Source organism: Leucoraja erinacea, chromosome 19, assembly GCF_028641065.1.
Source record: "Leucoraja erinacea ecotype New England chromosome 19, Leri_hhj_1, whole genome shotgun sequence".
NCBI classification, from domain to species: domain Eukaryota; kingdom Metazoa; phylum Chordata; class Chondrichthyes; order Rajiformes; family Rajidae; genus Leucoraja; species Leucoraja erinaceus.
The window spans coordinates 1,925,920-1,947,017 of record NC_073395.1 but is presented as its reverse complement, the minus strand read 5'-3'; the positions used below and the strand labels follow the sequence as shown (position 1 = coordinate 1,947,017).

At 41.9% G+C, this 21,098-nt stretch overlaps 1 protein-coding gene across 2 annotated transcripts; it reads left to right on the top strand.

Annotated features, from left to right (window-relative positions):
- The first annotated feature begins 397 nt into the window (after positions 1-397).
- On the top strand, positions 398-18,883 carry bcl2l13 (BCL2 like 13). Of its 2 annotated transcripts, none has more exons than XM_055650040.1 (7): positions 398-548; positions 2,352-2,477; positions 4,044-4,148; positions 5,837-5,993; positions 7,308-7,377; positions 9,860-9,994; positions 17,160-18,883. In XM_055650040.1, the coding sequence occupies exons 2-7, from the start codon at positions 2,378-2,380 to the stop codon at positions 17,994-17,996; spliced, it is 1,404 nt and encodes a 467-aa protein (XP_055506015.1). In that variant the 5' UTR covers positions 398-548; positions 2,352-2,377; the 3' UTR covers positions 17,997-18,883. The 2 variants fall into 2 exon arrangements, with proteins under 2 accessions (XP_055506015.1, XP_055506014.1); XM_055650039.1 differs by lacking the exon at positions 398-548 and adding an exon at positions 1,991-2,152.
- The last annotated feature ends 2,215 nt before the right edge of the window (positions 18,884-21,098 follow it).

Below are 21,098 nucleotides of genomic sequence, written 5' to 3'. Positions count from 1 at the left end.
CACAGCGCGTGCGCGGTGAGGGCAGGCTGGCGTTCCCCGCGCGTGCGCGTGCGCGAGCCAGCCAACTGCCGCCGCTTTCAAACCCGGCTCGAGCGCCGTGACGTCACCGCCCCCCGCCTGTCCCAAAAATAAACCAACTGAAGGGGGGGGGGGGGATGAAAAAAAATAAAATAATCCCCCCCCCCCCCCCTAAACGTCTTGCAAAACCAGACTGCGCTTTAATACATTTTACACATTTCAGTGCTTCGCCTTGGCCATCGGCGTCGCCTCCTTGACCTTTAACCCTTAACCGGCTTTAACTCTGACCCGGCTGCGAGGACAGCGGGTTTCGGCTGTTTTATTCCGCGTTTGCGGTAGATAATGAATGCCGGCGGCGGCGGTGGGGTGAGGGGAGACACAGATGTGGTCAAATATCTTATAGCAGATGTGGTGTAGTTGTGGAGGGAGGAGGGGCCGCGCCCGGGTCGGCTGCTCTCCTCCCTCCCACAAAAGATGGCGCGCGTCTAAATAAGGAGGCGGCAGCACCTCGCCCCGACCCGCCGCGCCAGGTCAGTCCCTTCCCTCTCTCCCCCCTCCTTCTCCCCTCCCCCCCCCTTCCTCCCCTCCCCCCTCCTTCTCCCCTCCCCCCCCCCCTCCTCTCCCCTCCCCTTCTTGGCCCCCCCCCTCCCCTCCTCCCCCCCCCCTCCTTCCCCCCCTTCTCCCCCTCCTCTTGCCCCCCTCTCCCCTTTCCCCCTCCCCCCCCTCTTCTTTCCTCCCCCCCTCTTTTTGCCCCCTTCTTCTCCCCTTTCCCCCCTCCCTCCCCCCCCCCCCCCCACTCTTCTTCTTTCCTCCCCCCTCTCTTCTCCCCTTCTCCCCCTTCTTTCCTCCCCCCTCTTTCACCCCCTTCCCTGCAAGGGGAGGTTTAACCACATGGACTACACGCAGGGAGGGAGTCTAATCAAAACGGAATGCCCGTGTTTGTGCAAGCCCTTTATCAATATTAATATAATTTCCCCTTTCTGTTGTGCAATTGGGCCTGTTTTACAAGTCTAAATTAAAATATTTAATTTCAAAGCTGTTTAAGGTGAATTGAAACGTAAATAGAAAATTGGCCATTCAGCCCTTCGAGCCAGCACCACCATTCAATGTGATCATGGCTGATCATCCAAAGTCAGTACCCCGTTCCTGCTTTGCCCCCCTATCCCCTGATTCCCTTAGTCCTAAGAGCTAAATCTAACTCTCTCTTGAAAACATCCAATGAATTGGCCTCCACTGCCTGCTGTGGCAGAGAATTCCACAGATTCACAACTCTCTGAGTGAAAAAACTTTTCCTCATCTCAGCCTGCCCTTTATTCTTAAACTGTGACCCCAGGTTCTGAGCATCGGGAACAATTAATTTTAAAGTTGTGGTGTTGCATTTCCAAGTTTAATCTCAGCTCAAAAAATAGAATTCACAATCTGTGTATACCTACTGTGTATACATGTTGCAATGTAATGGTGACTTAATGTCACGGGTCAATTCGCGAAATTGAGATATTTTAAATAAAGTTTTATTTGTAATGTTGTGGTGCATTTCGAGGTTGAATCTTGAATTTGTTTAAAGGCGAATTTGCAAGTATTGTGAAGCAATACTTGGCGTGCAAGTATTGTGAACACATTGCTATTTAATTTAATGTAACAGGCCAATTTAAAGAGCGAAATTGTATATTTTAAAACTGCATTTGTGATGAAGTAGTTAGTGCTGGTTGGGTAAAAAAGAGAATTCAGAGATTTGTATGAAACTATTGTAAGAGCATTGCAATGTATTTTAACGTCACGGGTCAGTTTAAAGAACGAAATTAGATATTTAATTGTTTTTTAAACTGCATTTGTGATGTAGTACATTCTGAAGTTTGATCTTGGATTTTAAGAAAGTGTATTCGCCAATTTGTGTAGATGTAATGGTGAGAGCATGGGCTGACTGACGGCCGTCAAGTACCGCCTTGTTTCTCTATTGCTGTCAGACGTTGGAATTGCACACAGACATTTGGTGGGGTCGCGAACAAAGGACACACTGACTTTGTTGCCGTCTGAGCTTGCGTTTTAAAGGAATACATTGGCGATCGTCTTAAGTTTGCGCCTATTTGCATGCTCAAAAGTCAGCGTTTGAGCTTGTTTCAAATTTTGGTCATGGGTAAGACTTTTGAGTGGTGTTCCAAAACTTAAATAAGAGGTTAAGTTTTCCTGGAAACTTAAATTGTGGTTTTACTAATTGACAAAAATAAGGATGGAAGTAATTTGTAACTGGATAAACATCGCAAATAATCAGTTTGTGTAATGTTACTTGTGCATATTTTTGTAACAGTCATTATTTTCTCTTTCTTATCGTGTAGCTGACTGTGAAAAGGGTCAAGTGAAAATGGCTACATCCCTACCTGAAGGTTTTCATTATGAGACCAGATATGTTGTCCTTAGTTATTTGGGGCTGGCTTCACAAGAAAATATTCCATTATTGACAGGTATCCTTAGTGATGTGATTAAGAATATATTTCATGAAACATAATCAAATAGCTTAAACATTTGTCTGGATTAATTGATGTGTGTTTAAAATGTTCACTTACGTAGCCAAAGAATGGTTTTATAATCAACTAATGTATCTCCTTTGGTGAATTTTACTTTTTGGTTAACTATTAAAGGATCAAAGTTTTATTGATGGCTTTTTTGCCTGGGTGGTGGGGGGGGAGAAAGTTAACTATGTTTAGATTTTTACTGGGTGGGGGGGGGTGGGGGGGGCGGGGGGGGGGGGGGGGGGGGGGGGGGGAAAGTAGACTTGATTTATTTTATTCACTGTTGTAAATCCTTAAATAATTTTGGAAACTTAACAACTTGCCATGTTGTCTGCAGTCATGCACAAGCTGCCTATTAACTTTCTGCATGGCTTGTAATGAATTCTGGCAATGTGTCATATCTTGTCAGTATAAAGAGCATTGCTTTAGAAAAGCAGAATTAAGCTGAAAAGCAGTAGTGATTTTAGCAAGTTTAATGTGGATACATAGACAATAGTTGCAGGAGTAGGCCATTTGGCCCTTCGTGCCATTCAATGTGATCATGGCTGATCATCCACAATCATTACCCCGTTCCTGCCTTCTCCCCATACCACTTGATTCCACTAGACACAAGAGCCCTAACTAACTCTCCTAATCTAACTAAATGCATCCAGTGAATCAGCCTTCACTGCCTTCTGAGGCAGAGAATTCCGAAAATTCACAACTCTCTGGGTGAAAAAGCTTTTCCTCATTTCGGTTCTAAATGGCCTACCCCTTATTCTTAAGCTGTGGCCCCCAGTTCTGGACTCTCCCAATATTGGGAACATGTTTCCTGCATCTAGCGTGTCCAATCCTTTAATAATTGTATATGTTTCTATACAATCCCCTCTCATCCTTTCAAATTCCAGTGAATACAAGCCCAGTGGCTCCATTCTTTCATCATATGGTAGTACCGCCATCCCGGGAATTAACCTCGTGAACCTAAACTGCACTCCCTCAATAGCAAGAATGCCCTTCCTCAAATTAGGCGACCAAAACTGCACACAATACGCCAGGTGTGGTCTCACCAGGGGACTGTACAACTGCAGAAGGACCTCTTTACTCCTATATTCAACTCCTTTTGTTATAAAGGCCAACATGCCATTAGCTTTCTTCACTGCCTGTATGCTTACTTTCAGTGACTGATGTACTTGGACACAGGTCTCGTTGAGATATGTTTTGAGAGGGAGGTAAAATTGGAAGTGTCAGTATTGCAGTTGAGAAAAGGGGACAATGTTGGCATGAGGGAGGAGCTGGCCAAAATTGACTTGAAAGGGACTCTAGCAAGGATGATGGTGGAACAGCAAGGTCTTGTTGTACTTCCCCTTTTCCTACCCTGGCACCATTCAGATAATAATCTGCCCTCCCGTTCTTGCCTCCAAAGTGGATAACCTCACATGTATCCACATTATACTGCATCTGCCATGCATCTGCCCGATGTTAGATAAGCGTGATTTCGTAACCTCAGCCAGTGATGAGGATTTCACTGTATTTTAATAGGCACGCAATCAACAGAAAGGGTTGCTTTGGAGCCTTCTGCAATTGAGAATATGAAGATGGAAATAGAAGAGGAACTTAAGCAACTGCATGATGAAATTAATAAAGGTTGGTGTAAATATCTCCATCTTGTGTTTTAATTAGTTTCGGTTCATAAATGCCTCAAGTGCATTTTAATATATTTTATATTTTGGATCCAAATTGAGTATGCAACATTCTGTAATTCCTTTGCTTTACAAATAAATCCAGGTGTGCTAGAGCTCATGGCGATGTCCTAAAGTCTCCCACACTGTATCTGATCTACATCTGGTGATAGAGCAAGAAACATTTTAGGGGTTGGTGGTGCAGAGAAGGGCAAACTGAACACTTCTATATTGGTATAAACATGATCAGAATGATTTGGTTTTGAAATGTCACTTGTAATTTATAGAAGGGTCTCGACCGAAATGTCACCTATCCACGTTCTCCACGAGTCGCTGAGGTATTCAGCACTTTGTGTCTTTAGTACACCAGCACCTGCAGTTCCTTGTTTCTAAATTAACTTCTGGTCTTTTTTTTTTTAAACTTGTTATTCTAGTGAAGAAATGTTCCTCCCATTTGAAATGTATAATCCCTGACATGTTTGGATAAGTGTTTTTCTGCTACGTTATGTTTAATGGGGAAACACCCAGGTAATTGTCTAGCTTTCTGAAATGAAACTTTAATATTTAATTTGAAATGACGTTCTTTGGTATGAAGGAATTGCTTTAAGTTTCACAGGGTGTTGTGTGCCTTGATCTCGTCATGTTAAGTTTAGTTTGTTAAAAAGAAAAAAAAATGGGAGATGGGAAGAGACAAAGGGGCACTTTGATAATTGGTCTTTGCCATGTCAGTAGCTCATTATGATTTCAGTGTACCATTAATTTGTTAATGGTTAATTATTTAAATATAAACCCTACGTATTGCAACAAGTTACTCATCCACGGTGAATTTTTGGACTTATTTCCCTCTGTTCTATCATTGGAAGAGTGCACAACTTGTTCTTTTGGGGGGAGGGGAGGGGGCGTACTGAGTGCAGTGGATATCCCTGTTTTTATTAGACCGGGTAGGACTAAGTATTCTATAAAGTAGTTAAAGTATTTCCTTTTTATTGAAGATCTTGCTTCTATTTTGAATTGAGTTATATGACAAGGGCCATACATTGTAACACTGAATCAAAATGTTTTGCTGTCAAACACAAAAACTCAATCTAAATAGTGTTGCAATCTGTGTGTTTGCCCATGATCATTGCGTGTCAAATTTGAACTATGTGTGTTTAACAGTATAACATTTTTTGCAGTAAATTTAGTACAGGTCCACCACCGACTTTTCCGGCACCCTTGGTTCCAGGGACTTTCTGGATTATCCGTTTTGCTGAGGTCATGGCCTCCAAGAGGACTCGAACAGTCTGCCTAGGCTGCCAGGGAGTCAAGATGCGGGCATGCAAAGTCTGCCTCAGAAGTCGGCTATGGGAACGGATCTGCTGGGCTGGAGTTCCAGAGTCCCAGCCACAGGAAATTCAACCCGCTGATTGGCCGCAGAAATCCCGATGAGGTCGACCGCCTCAGCTGGCCTAGTCGCCACATTTTCAGGGGGGGGTTTCAAATGCACATTCATATTTTTGTCCGGAATTAAAGAGGTGTAGGGTCGCCAGTTGCCGGAAAATCAGTGGTGGACCTGCACCACACTTTTGACACACTCTTCTGGAAGGATTTGGTTTGATTTTTAAATTCTATGATGATACATTTTTTGACTTGTTTCTCACTTGTCTCCTGCAGCCTTTGCCAGTACAGGATTTGAGTGCCACACTTCTCCAGTATTTAGTCCTGCAAATCCAGAAAGCTCAATAGAAGACTGCATGGCTCACCTTGGGGAGAGAGTGTTTCGGGAGCTTCCTGTGCAGGTGGAGGGAGCACTGCAAAATATTCTTGCCAAGTAAGTTGCGTTATTTAGACCTTTTGCACAATTGTCACTAAATAGGTATCACAGAGCGATTTGTTTTTGTAATGAGGCATCTTTGCTTGGATCTCTGCCTCTGCTGCAAACAGAACTGCACATTTGATTAATGGCATCGTATATTTGTAATTTTCATTCATCTTCCTAAATACTTCGCCCATGTGCACGTTTATTGTCTGACACGTGCGGGCAGAGGAGTCCCTTTTGTATGTTTGCTTTACCCAATCCATCATCAGTACTCTGCTTATCTGTTTTGTGCACCAAAGTGGGTTTTTCCAGCACATGCACCATGTTCTTGCTCACTCACCCAACTGGTCTATATCCCTTGAAGCCTCTTGGCATAGCCACTTCTATTTGTGGATAGGATAGACTTAGAGGGATTATGGGTCAGACGCAGGCAGATGGGATTAGTGTAGATGGGACATCTTGATAAGCATGGGTAAGTGGGGCCGAAGGGCCTGTGTCCATGCTGTGTGACTCTATTTAAAGTGCACAACTGAGATTGGCAAATTTTCTGGACTATTGGATGTTATTAATATCCCAACATTTTAAATCTTGAGTTAAATATTTCAAGGGAGTTTTGCAAACTGTTTGGTAATTCCCAAGGGAGTTTGGGAAAGGAAGCCAAACAAGTTTCAAGGAAGTGAAGGAAACTGAACTAAAGGAGGGTCAGCAGCAGATGATCAAGGTGGTGAACCATCTAGTTTTGCAAATGTGTAGGAAGGAACTGCAGATGCTGGTTTACACCAAAGATAGACACATAATGCTGGTGTAACTTAGTGGGTCAGGCAAGATCTCTGGAGAAAAAGAATAGGTGATGTTTCAGGACAAGACCCATCTTCAGAAGCCGACCCGAAACGTCACCCATTCCTTCTATCCAGAGATGCTGCCTGTCCAGCTGAGTTACTCCAATAGTCAGACAGCACATTGTTGGAGTTTTATTATTACTGCTCTAGTTCTAGTTGCATTGGTGTTATAATCTTGCATTGTATGACAATTGGTTCACCTTGAGCAAATTGTTTTAGTGTTGGGCTGGGCTACCACTCTTTCACTAACTTGTTTCTAAAGCAGTCATTTAATGGACACCTCCACCTTGGGCCGTATTTGGTTGGCAACTTCTCTACAGTTATGAGTAATGGAATATTTTATCATCATCTGATTGGACCTATGCTAAAATCACTTAATTTAGTAGAATTTGGAAACATCAGCTATGTATCCTGGATTTTCTAATGTGTTCAATTTTTTGGGGCTATCTCAAACAATCTTTTTGGTAACATTTCCCTCATTTTTCAGACCTCTGGAATACGAGTTGTACAGAGAGCAGTTAAATCAACTAACCAGCCACGCCAGAGGGTGGAGTAAGGTAAAAATAATGCATTGTTCTGAAACATTCCAGTCCAAGCTGTGTTTGGAGTATGTGTCAAAAGCTACATGTCACAATTATGACAATAAAGGTATTCAATCAATCAATAACCAACAGAAATGGAGGCATTTTAAATAATGCACAAAGGAGGAGATGGAAATGTGCAGAAATAAACTGTAGATGCTGGTTTAAACTGAAGATAGACACAAAAAGCTGGAGTTACTCAACGGGACAGGCAGCATCTCTGGAGAGAAGGAGTGGGTGACATTCTCTGACGAAGGGTCTCAACCCGAAACATTACCCAATCCTCTCCAGCGATGCTGCCTGTCCCACCGAGTTACTCCAGCATTTGGTGTCTATCTTCGGAGGAGATGGAAATGTTCCCTTTCGGCATCTACTCTGTGCATCAGTGCAGAGTATATTAATTATGCTTGTGGAAATAAATGCACTTGACAATTTTGTATTGAAACATTGCAGTTGTGGCTACTCAATCCCATGTTTTGAATTGTCTCCATTGAATTGTTTTGAGTTGGTGACTAAGTAATTTACCAGTAATATATTTAGCAGTGAGTTGGAATGTGCAAATTATTAATGTGCATGTGATTGTCAGTTTCAAGCATTTTTGTTCCAATGGTAACCAAATTGTTCAGATGCTCCTGAGGGATTTTTGTTATGGTACAAAAGCAAATATCTAAGTAAGATATTTGCATATTAACTATTAGAATGGTTAACTTCCATGACTAGGTTTCATACTGATACACCTTGTCATCATGGTATTTCTCTGCTGCATTTTACATTTTAAGTGCAAAGTACTGCAAGTAATGCAATTGTACCATGTGACTGGGAGGTCAGAATTGGCCTAATTTCCCATCTGCTATATATTGCAGACAAGTTGCACGAATTGAGTTAAAGCCAAGCAAGGGTTGCAGGAAATTAAAGTACGAGGTTGGAATATTTTCCCTTTGTACGGAGGGAAAATAATATGGTTTTATTTGTTTTTCTGTTGGTAATAAATCCTGCAATTCTTTGTTTTGTGCTTCAAAGTCAAAAGCTTAGCTACAAACAGCAAAGAAGAAATCCCAATTTTCTGTCCTGTTTAATGAGAAATTGATTGGCTGAAAATTGACAATACATTAGTTCATGAAGCCTATTTATTGATTGCTGATTGTTGGATCACAGACTATATTACGGTTCATTTCTAAACTGCTTTGATGTTGAGAGCCAAAGATTAGCAAGTTTTGCTGATCTTAAGTTTAGACGCGTAGAACTGGCAACAACACCAACGTGGCATGTTTATGGAACAGAATGGTCAAACAACTGCTTGTATCAAAACAACCATGAAAAGCTGCTAAAATTCAACCACAATGGCCAATGGCATGGTGCTTATATTAGATAAGGATGAAAAAGCCAACTGATTTTACTTTATGTATCTTTCTGTTAACATCCCAAACATCTTCATCCAAATGGAAGGTACACAAAAAAGCTGGAGAAACTCAGCGGGTGCAGCAGCATCTATGGAGCGAAGGAAATAGGCAACGTTTCGGGCCGAAACCCTTCTTCAGCATCTACAGTTCCTTCTTAAACATCTTCATCCAAATCCCTGGATCTATTGAGACCAGACATAGACTAGACGACTGCTTTGGATACCGTGGTCTGTGCCAGGGCCAGCAGAAGCTCCCGGTTGCAAACCACCTCAACTACCCATTCCCATACTGCCTACTCCACTGTCAGGGTGAGGCCACACGCATACTGGAAGAACTGCACCTCGCAATTAGTTTGGGCAGACTACACCCCAATGGCATGCACAATGAATTCTCCAATTTCAGGTTAATTTGCTCTCCAGGTCCTCTCATACACACCTTTTTTATCCTGCTGCCCTCTTCTCTCTCTCTTCTCTTCCCCCCCCCCAGAATTTCTTTGCCCCCTCCTACTCATCCCATATTCTTCACCACAAACGCCACTAGGTTTTGCAACAAGTTCCACCCTTCTCTTGCCAATCTCTTCCTCTTTACCTGGACTTCCCTATCACGCCAGCCTCTCCTTCCCTTCTTTCTACCACCTAATTCCCCTCCGCTCTTGCGAAAAAGCCCATTGTCTGAAGTCTTGTCTGTCTATTTCCCTCCACAGATGTTGCCTTGCCCACTGAGTTCCTTTAGCATTCTGTATTTAACTGAAGATTCCAGCATCTGTAATTGCTTGTGTAAAAAGGTAGTTTTTTTCTCTCAAAATGTAATTGGATACCAAATAATTTATATACCCCTGTTTTGATGGGCTGGCAATCCCATAGGTCTTTTCTATAACTATTGATAGATTATGTATGTTTGTCAATTTTGTTCTCCAGTATACGTTTATTCTTGTTTATTCTGAAGAAAGGGCTCGACCCGAAACATCACCCATTCCTTCTCTCCAGAGATGCAGCCTGACCCGCTGAGCTGCTCCAGCATTTTGTGTCTACCTTACATTTATTCTTGTTTCATTTTAGGTTCTGGTTTCTCTAGTGGTATTAAGGCAGTTACTAACGAGCAACATCAAGCCATCGCTAAAGACAATGGTGGAGTTTGGAGTAAAGTACATTGAGGAGACAAATGCTGATTATATCATCCAGCAAGGTGGTTGGGTAAGTTTGTCAACCAGTTGCAACTTCTGAAAGAAATTGTCCTAACAAGAATGATCTATGCACCACCATCAATAGTTGCCTTGAGAGAACCATATCCAAGCCGAGCAGGCGTTTTATCCTGCTGTTAACTTGAGAATCTATCTTGACTGCCGTTTGCATTTTCTTAGCACTCAACAATATCAACAAAATGCACCCTATGTCCCTTTTGATCGATAGTTTCCAGTTTGTCAGATGGTCTGACGTTCAAATAATATGAACTGCAGAAATGATCTTAATTTACCACCTCAATCTCCAATCCAGGCCCATTGATTGACCCTTGTAACAGAGAGGCTGCCTACAACCTTTATCAGATTTGTTTGTGAAGTGAGCTTCTAATCACACATCCACACCATTGTCAAAGCTGTCTGTTACCATTTCCCATAATATTATCTGAAATTGCTCCTAGTTCCATTTATCTACTGCTGATGTCTTAATCCACGTTATTGTTCTTCATAGAGTTGGTTATTCATTATCCAGTCCTGCTAGTTTGTGAACAATGTGCCTAAAGTGTTTCCTATCTTCAATTCTGCGTCCCATCCCAGTATTCCTTTCACCTGCCTTGGCACCTGATTTAGCAAAAAAATGTAAAGACAAATGTCATCTGTGTTTCAGTCCTTTGTTGCTTCTTGAGACTTGCAATCTCCAGTTCTGAGAAAGGTCTCGACCAGAAACATCACCTATCCATGTTCTCCAGAGATACTGCCTGACCTGCTGAGTTACCCTAGCACTTTGTGTCCTGACATTAATCATGGAGTTAGATGGTTTTAGCTCATAAGGCTCTAAATTCCCTCCTTAAATCCTACCTTTTAGTTGCAACCTGCTCCTTTAAAATCCTCCTCTTTGACCAGTCTTTTGTCATCTGCTTGCATCTAACTTCTTGTAGCTCAATCATTTTTTAATTTTCTTGTGAAGTGCCTGGGAACTGGAGATTGGACAGTGAGGGTGGAGGGTTATCCACCCTATATCAACATGAAGATTAGCCTTTATTCAAGGTGATTTCTACCTCCTATCCCTAGCATCTTTCAGTTTCAGAGGGAGGCTGGCATGAATCCAAAATTGCAGTTTTCCCTTGGAAGAAATTCCAATTTTTGTAACGATTGTAACTATTAAAGAAAGCGGCTTCATTTTATAAGCCTGGTGTGGAATCAATCAGAGAAAAAGACAGAACTGAAATAATGTAGCCAGAAGACAGTTGCATTAGTTGTGTAAAACCCACAGGGGATATCAAGATGAATCGTTACTACAGTCCAAAATGATACTGGCCATTTAACAGAGATAACTTGTTTTTGTTATTTCAATTTACAGACTTGTTGAATAATTACTATTGTTAGTCTTTGGAGTGGAGGAAGAGGATAAAATACTAGGTTTGCAAGGAAATCAGTAATGATTCCAGGATTAATTCACTAAAGTTTAGGTAAGAAAGTACTATTTATGATATTGACACAAAATTCTAATGGTCGCTTGGACTTTAGTTTCTAGCCCAGGATTACGAAGAAGTAGCAGAGGAAATGGTAAATGCTTCAGTTAAAATCTTCCACAGTGTGGCTTTTAAACTGAGAATTGCAACAATCATTTGAAATTGTAAAGGGGAGGGGGAAATTTTTTAAATATGATGGGATGAAGCAATTTGAATCAAAGGACAGAATAAAGTTCCAGTGGAGCTGCTGTATTGTGCTCCATTGACCTGTTCAATCACAACCTCCAGTGCTTTCTGTATGTAGGTCTTGCTGTGATCGAGTAGATTTTCCCCACATGCTCCTGAAATATACAAGCTGGTTGGTTAATTGGTCACTTTAAAACGCTCGGAGTGTGTAGGTGAGTGGTAGACAGTGGAAGTTGATAGGAATGTGGGATGAACAGGGTTAGAGCACATGGATTTGAGCACCATCCAGACAGCACTGTATTGAGCCAGATCACCAGAGCTGTAATGCAGCAGCTTTACTACATGACCAGGGTGGACTCGGTAGCCCAAACCACCTTTGGCTTTAAGCCCTATGATTCTAATAGAGATTTGAAGAAATTCTATTTAAGAAGTGTTTAAGAAAGAACTGCAGATGCTGGAAAAATGGAAGGTAGACAAAAATGCTGGAGAAACTCAACGGGTGAGGCAGCATCTATGGAGTGAACGAATAGGGTCTCAACCCGAAACGTCACCTATTCCTTTGCTCCATAGATGAGTTTCTCCAGCATTTTTGTCTACCTTCTATTTAAGAAGAGCCATTTTTGATGTATAAAATAATCAATTATATCTGCAAAAAGTCAAATATTATGTTAGAAGAAGTATCCAAAATAGCAGTCAAACTATCAATGAATTTAGTGTATATAGACTTGGATGTTCGACGTAAGTGATTTGGTCAACAGGTGGCTGGAAGCAGGGCTATATCGGTGACTAGTTTAATAATCCGTGTGACTCGATAGGGTGCACAGGTAATAAGAAAAAGTAATGAATGAGGAAAACTGGTAACTTTGATTTTGATGTCCAAGAAGGTCCACTATTGCCGTAATGTTTATGAATAGTCAAAAATTAGTGCAAAATTCCCCCCACCCCACCTCCACATCAGTCTGAAGAAGGGTCTCGACCCGAAACGTCACCTATTCCTTCGCTCCATAGATGCTGCCTCACCCACTGAGTTTCTCCAGCATTTTTGTCTACCTTTGTAGAATGCAGCTGCTTGTAAAATACTTTTTTTTTTTTTTAACTTTCTTGATGCCAACCATAACAAGGTGGTGAATTCTGAGAAGCAGAACTTTACCAGCTATAAATCATTGCTGCAGAACTCTACACAACTTGTGCTCTCTAGAAAGACCTGACCAAACACGATGTTCCTCTTGCTTTCTGTTGGAAGAAACTGGCACCTGGCTTTGGCAAACTATTTATTGGAGTAATTCTTATCTTCTTTATCCAGCACCTTCCTTCATTCATGCAAGATTGATAGATGTTGGCCAACTTGGCTGTATTTGTAGAACAGTGATATGAAAGCCCTTATTATTAATAATAACCAAGAAAGTTTCAAATAAAACCAGCAACATGATAGCAAAAGCTAGAGTGAATTACAATGTGATCTGTTCTGACAAAACGTATTATATTCAAAATATGCTATCATTTTTTTTGATGGTCAATACCTAAATATGCATTTATGTCCGTTCAAATTTAATGTAATGTTGCATTTCAAATGCTCGCTTAATTTAGAGCTAGGGCATGAAAACGGATCCTTCGGCCCACCGAGTCCGTGCCCAGCATTGATCACTTTTTCACGATAGTTCTGTTTTCCCACTTTCTCATCCACTGCTGCCATTTAAGGGCAATTTTACACGGCCAATTAACGTTCAAGCCCAGTGGAAACCCACCGGTCACAGAGAGAACATGCAAACTCCACACAGATAACAGCCGATGTCAGGAACTAACCCAGGTCTCACTCACTGTGAGGCAGCAGCTCTACCAACTGCACCCCTGTGCCACCCCTAATACTGAGCCATGTTCTGCTTTTAATTTGTTTGCACTATGTGTTTTACTAAAATCATAAATAGAAGGCTGTATTTTACATGCCTGAATTTATAATAAAGCACAGTTAATCAAGTTGTAAGGTTAGAAAAGTCACAAGAAGGTTTTGGTTGAAAAGTGTGTTTGTAAATGCAATATTCTGACTTTCCTGCCAGTAAATTATTGAAGATTCAAAGTGGGCTGGGTTCTCTTAAAGCTGTAATGTAGCTATAGTCCATCGCCTTGAGACACTTTAAATTTATTGTACATTTATAAGGACATCTAGTGCTTCAATGAATTCAAAGAATGCAGGCAAATGGGCAGAGTTTGCATGAGGCATCTTGGTGGGTGTGAACATGTTTGGCCGAGCGGGCTGTTTTCAAACTCTCATTCTCTTTCAATAAACCCACATTCCCAACTGTAATCTAGCTAGCTATTCTGTTTTTGATCTCCAGTTTGTCTTGTGCACTGTACATAGCCTGCATATTATGGTTTACTTAAACTAGTTGTTTGTAGAAATCTGTAAGTCTCTATTTGAACTTGGCATGCAGAATAACCCTCCCTAATCCTAGTTTAGATATTATATAATGAGTTCTGCCATGTTACCATTGTTTCTAGGTAGATCCCTGCCACATCAGGTAGCATCCTGTCTTATCTAGCATTGGTAGAGGTGAACAAATGCACCTTGTGTGTCAGCGTGTAGTGTGATTGAGCTTTTTAATCTTCCAACAGTCACAATTCTAGATAAAGGCACGGTGCTCTGTAATACATTTATGAAGAAATGCAAGTTGCCTGCCTTCATGTTAAGCGTAGAAATAAGAAACCGCGGATTCTTTAGGAAGGGAGGGGGGGTGGGGGGGGTTCCCCTCTTCCATTACAGATGAGGCTCTCACTAGGGTCTCCTCGATATCCCGCAGCTCTGCTCTTACTCTCCCTTCCCCCCCCCCCCCCCCCCCCCCCCCCCCCCCCCCATTCCGCCTACAAGGACAGAGTCCCCCATTTGCCCAACAGAATCCCACTACTGGCCATCATCTCCACCCCCGTCACATACAGCATGCCCCAATTTCCTCCAACCATTTTTTGCAACTCGCAAGGACAGAGTCCCCCCTTGCCCTCACCTTTCGCCTCATCAGCCGTCACATACAGCATATAATCCTCCAACATTTTTGCCACCTCCAACAGAATCCCACTACTGGCCACATCTTCCCATCTCCACCCCTTTCTGCTTTCTGCAGAGACCGGTCCCTCCGCAACTCCCTGGTCAACTCGTCGCTTCCCACAAACCACCCCCTCCCCAGGTACTTTCCCCTGCAACTGCAAGAGATGCAACACCTGTCCCTTTAGCTCCCACCTTGACTCCATCCAAGGACTCAAACAGTCTTTCCAGGTGAGGCAGAGGTTCACTTGCACCTCCTCCAACCTCATCTACTGTATCCCCTGTTCCAGGTGTCAACTTCTCTACATTGGCGAGACCAAGCGCAGCGTATCACTAAACATCTCCGCTCAGTCTGTCTTAACCTACCTGATATCCCGGTGGCTCAGCACTTGAACTCCCCCTCCCATTCCCAATCTGACCTTTGTGTCCTGGGCCTTCTCCATTGTCAGAGTGAGGCCCATGCAAATTGGAGGAACAGCACCTCATATTTTGCTTGGGTAGTTTACACCCTAGCGGTATTAACATTGACTTCCCTAACTTCAGATAGCCCTTGCTTTCTTTCTCCATCCCCTTCCCAGTTCTCCCACTAGTCTTACTGTCTCCGACTACATTCTATCTTTGTCCCACCCCCTCCCCTGACATCAGTCTGAAGAAGGGTCTCGACCCGAAACGTAACCCATTCCTTCTCTCCAGAGATGCTGCCTGTCCTGCTGAGTTACTCCAGCATTTTGTGCGTAACTAAGGAACCGCAGATGCTGGTTTACCAAAAAAAGGGCACATAAATACTGGAGTAACTCAGCAGGTCAGACAACATCTCCGGTGAGCATGGATAAGTGATGTTTTGGTTCCTGTCCGAAACCCCTCTGAAGAAGGGCTCCAAAGAGATCAGTCTGAAGAAGGGTCTTGACCCCAAACATCACCCATTCCTTCTCTCCAGAGATACAGCCTGTCCTGCTGAGTTACTCCAGCATTTTGTGTGTACCTTCGGTCTAATCTTTAACAAGCTGTTAACTGAATTTTTGCAACTAAGGAGATTATGTGAACAGTTGTGTACTGAAAGGAGTGAGGCATTACTGCAAAGTTGAATTCTATCTGAGTGCGTGTGTGTGTGTTAGCCAGGCAGATGCCAAGCAGGGGCAGTGGTCAACACTACTGTCGGATATCCTACTGCTTTTTCTTCAAATTCCTCTGCTACATTGAATTTGACGTTGATTGTTTTCCCATTGCAAATTTTCTATGGGGATTTTGGAACTGTGTTAACAGACATATGCATTTGGAACGACTGGCATTTGGGAAATGGCATCGGTAGAATTTGGGGGAAATGCGAACATTGGGAAATTAGAACCCAATCACTTCCCCTACGGGATATATTAAATGAATTTCTAGGGTATCTAACAAAAGTAAAAAGAGCAAACACTTACAACTGTTCTTGTTTACTGTTTATATCTCATTTATGCTTTTCACTTTGCCTTTCATTCAAATTTTTCTGCTTATTGTACATTTTAAAAATATGTAGCTTGGACCAAACAGCTAGAGTCTACCAGTAGGTGTGAGAATAGGGTGACCAATTGTTGGCAGCAAGATATGGCTCAGCCTTGATTAGTTCACTATTAATGATTAGTTTAAAAATACAGCGTGGAAACGGACCCTTTGGCCCAAAGGCCCACACTAACTATACATTACACGTTCACACTAGTTCTATCTTATCCCACTTTCTCATCCACTCCCTACACACTAGGGGCAATTTACAGAGGCTAATTTGCCTATGAAGCTGCACGTCTTTGGGATGTGGGAGGAAACTGGCGAGGCCGGAGGAAACCAACCTGGTCAAAGGGAGAACATGCAAACTCCACACAAACAGTTCCCATGGTCGGGATCGAACCTGGGTCCCTGGTGCCATTGGAGCAGCAACTCTACAGATGGGCTGCTGTGAAGTGCTTTTGAGCTTTGTTAAAATACATGGAAGCATATATTCATTGCCTTTAGGTGATTGTGTAGAAATTAACCAACTCAAAAGCACGTGATATTCAGGTCATCCAGTTCAATAAGTGATGTGTTAGGTATGTTAATTTGTATTTACTTCAGTATATCTAAAGAAACAAATGGCCTGTTTCTATGCTATCTATTCTCCAAGTTGCACTGTTGGTTCTAATCACCATTCACCCCAGAGCCCTTCAAATAACTTGTCTCTTTTTATCTGATGTTGTTGTCAATTTGCCAATTTCATTCCTCCAACTTTTGCTTTTAGGTTTCTCTCAAGCTCCGTTCAGTCAATTGCGGCTCCCCAGTTTGCTTTCCTTCTAACACATCCTCATTAGAAATAAGTTATCTAGGATTGCAATATTTTAGACTCTCACATTTCTCCTGATGCACTGTCAGCTTCTTGCAAGTTCACATCTATACAAAAGTCTCTAATCTATCTGACAGAATTGTAGAATTTGTACCAAAAAAATGTTTACCCTGGGTTTCAATCTGTTTGTCATTCTTAGGGCACTGTTTTCAGTCTTGATTCTGAAGATGAAGAACGGGGAGAAACGGTGGATGATAGCAATGATATTTATATCTTAACTAGTGACAATTCTGGTCAAGTAAGCCCTCCTGAACCACTCGCTGTTACCAGTTCCTGGCAGGTGGCTAGCATGCCAGCATCGTTGACCACTAGTCAAAGCTGGCATACTGAAGGCATGCCAGTTTCTCTTGGAGCAGAGTCTTGGCAACAGCTATCCATGGATCCAGAGGAATTGAAGAGCTTGGATAGTAATGGTGGAGGTGAAGAGAGGAGCGAAAACAATTCTTCCAATTCTGATATTGTTCATGTAGAAAAGGAAGAAATTACTGAAGCCGTTGAGAGGCAGGAATTGGAGCTAAAGACAACTGGGTCCACAACGGAGTCAGAACCTCCATCTACACAACAGACAATGCCAGCAGAGGGGCAGCCTTCTGTTGGAGCAGAGAAAACTGATCCTTTATCAGCACTGCCCACAAAGGCAGTCGCTGAAGTCGAGGAAAAATCTCCAACGGCTTCAGAACAAAATGTATCTCAATCTGGTGAAGTACAACAGTCGACATCTCTGCAAGAAATAAGAAAGCAATTGGATGAGAAGAAAAGAGGGGTCTGGGAGGATGCCCCAGAAACCAAACTGGAAGAGGAAGGTTTTGAAAAGGGGCGAAGAGTTGAAATTACTCCACTAACTGAGCCAGAAGTTTCTACAGAGGTCATTCCTTCAAAAACAACCACGTCGGTCTTGCTTTATGGTGGAGCTGCAGCTTTTGCAATGCTGGCACTTGCAGTGGGTGTAGCTCTAGCCTTGAGGAGAAGGTTTTAACGTGAGCACTTTGTTACTGAGCATAGTAATTTGGGAGGCTTTCTATTCTACATTTGATTTGTGACTGTAATTGAGTATTTATTAGTTGTATTGCAGAAGATGTGATCAATGAGGTAATCGGAGGTGAGGGGTACAAATACAGTACAGTGTTATATACAGTGAGGAAATGTTAATGGCCCATGGTGTAAAGAAAATTGTGGGGTATAAAACATTCTTGTATGCAATAGAATCCGACAGTAAAAATGCTAGTCCATCTCCAAATAGTAACTAAATGTGGAGGAAATGAATGTTAAATCTTCAGGGTACGAATCATGAGAGTCTTGGTTAACAGAGACCTTTTTATAATTCAAATTAATTCGTATTTACTGCCACCCTCATTCTTAACTGAGTAAAACTACTTTCTAAATTTTATAAAACATTAGCTTTGAGTATTGTTTCCATCTTTAGAATCCACTCAGTTTTATCATGACCGTTGATGTGACTTTTACTTCTGCCTGTATGTTTTGCTTTCCCTTGTCTCACTCGCGTTTACTTTGGTTTATTTCTTCATGGGACATTTCTCATTAACAAATACAGGAAGATGCTCATTGATATAACGTGTTTTGCATTAGGTTAAAAGTAAGATATAGGGTAGTTATTAATGTCTCCACTACTGCTACCACAGATACCAAAACAACTAAACGGTTGGTCATTTTGGTAGTGGCGAGTTGAAAATGTGATGTCTAAACTTGTTTAAACAAGCAAGTGGGAATAGCTTGCATGTTTCCAAGCAAGATGACAAAAAACAATGATTGACTGACTGCAACTAGGATTTCCAAGTGCTGGCTTTGCAATTTGTACTGAAACCATAAACAACAATAAAACATGGATTAATTTGTGGTGTAAAATTATTTGTATCGTATTATGTTCAAATTCCGTCTCTGGAGAGAGCAAAACTGCTCAGAATTTTTTTCAGGCTCCCTGTATAAAGTAGCAAATGGTACAAAAGCTGCAATTGGAGGATGTACCTACTTTATTAGTGCAGTGATGTTTTAGTTGTAGCAATGTTGCTGTAGTGTGGATGAAGTTCTGAAACCAGAAAGAGCGGGAATAAGCCATTGAGTCCCTTGTGCTAACTCTGCCATTATGGTCATGGCACTGAAATAAATGATCTGCTAATATCCTATCCCTCGATGCCCTCAATATTTTGGGTCTAACAATGTTTGTCTTAAATATGCTCGAGTCCCACACCCCTCGAGTGAAGATCCACTATCAAGTGAAGAACTGCCTTCTCTTTCCCATCTTGAATGATATTTTGACATTGTGGCCCCTCATTCTAGACCTCCCATCCAAGGGGAGCATTGATCCTGCACCGACCCCATCCAGCTGGAAATAATTCTACGTTTTCTTCCAATCACCTCCCATTCTTCTAAACTAGATATGGGCAGATAAGTTCAGCCTAATCTGTATCCATATTTCCTTTCTCTTGGAAATGTTCATGTGAATGAGTCTCTTTGATAACAGTGGAGAGGGGGCAGCAGATGACATTTTCCAAATTTAACATGGTTTTCAATGGCATCATTAATACTGTAGACCAGGCCTTTATGGGTTCCTTACAATCTCAAGAACAAAATAACTACTAATTATAGTTTTAAAATACATTTTAGTATTGCAGAAACTACATTGCATTTTGATTTTTATTGTTTTATCTGGTTTCAAATGTGTGAATGTTTTAAAGCTCTTTGTTTACTCTTTGGAACCATTTTTTAATTGATTACTTCTATTATGTTATTTTCATGGTGAAGTCCTGACCCAACATCTGACATATGGTCCATGTAATCAGCAAGCTTTAGTTTACAATTTGTCGTGGTGTGATTTTCTATTTCTTGTTGGCCAACATGTGGAGGACTTTTCTTCCTGATTTTTTTTTTAAATCCCGCACAACAGCAGTAACCAAAACTGCATGCCCATTGTGTGCCTCAACTATTCCTGTTCTTCAAGGTTCATGAGTGTTGAAATTAACAAGATTCTGTTGAAATGGGTAACAATTGTAATCCATGCTCCAAGTTTCTAGAGTTCAATTATAATTCTGATGATGACTCCTGTCCCAATGCTTTTGAGATGTTTCTTTGTCAATCAATAGTGGTTCATTTATCACGGTGAAATTCATTTTGAGCTTATTACTCATGCAGCTGCCGCCATTATTCAAAGTCCAAAGTCGGCCCATGTGCTCGATGTACTGGAGCAGTTCCCGCAAACCGATTTCCCTCTCCTCTTCCGACCATCTTTGTGTCCCAGAGGCACCTTCTACAGCCCAGCTAGAAGCATAACCCCAGTTCACCCTCCACCTCCTTGCTCCTGGGAAATGGATCCATAATTAAGATATCCCTGATCTTGGCCTGAGGGGAAAAACCTTGCTTGCCTTCATCCATACTCCACGCCCTGGTGAAGAGAATTCCAAAGATTTACACACTGCTATGTGAGCCTTCTCACCTCAAATCTAAACCGTCTGGATCTGGGATTTTGTTTCCTTGTTACTAAATTCTTGGCATCTACACCAGCAAACTTGCACTCAAGCTGTATTTCAAACAGATGACCTCTCATTCTCCTAATACAATAGGGCAACATCTTTATTCCAGGAAGCAATCCATCCTGGGGGGCGGTAGTGAAATTAAAGTATACTGTGTTGTCGCACTACAAATTCAGAAAGCTTAATGCCACATTTTTTTTTTTTTTTTTAATGGATTTATGACACATTCTGTCATTAGAATAGAGTTCAGAGTCCAGAACCAGGAGCCACAGTCTTAGAATAAAGGGAAGGCCATTTAAGACTGAGGTGAGAAAAAACGTTTTCACCCAAAGTTGTGAATTTGTGAAATTCCCTGCAGTGGAGGCCAAATCACTGGATGGATTTAAGAGAGAGTTACATCGAGCTCTAGGGGCTGGTGGCATCAAGGGATATGGGGAGAAGGCAGGCACGGGTTATTGATAGGGGATGATCAGCGATGATCACAATGAATGGCGGTGCAGGCTCGAAGGGCCGAATGGCCTCCTCCTGCACCTATTTTCTACATCTATAATAGTTGGCAGAATCAAAATCAAAGTAAAACCTTTATACATACA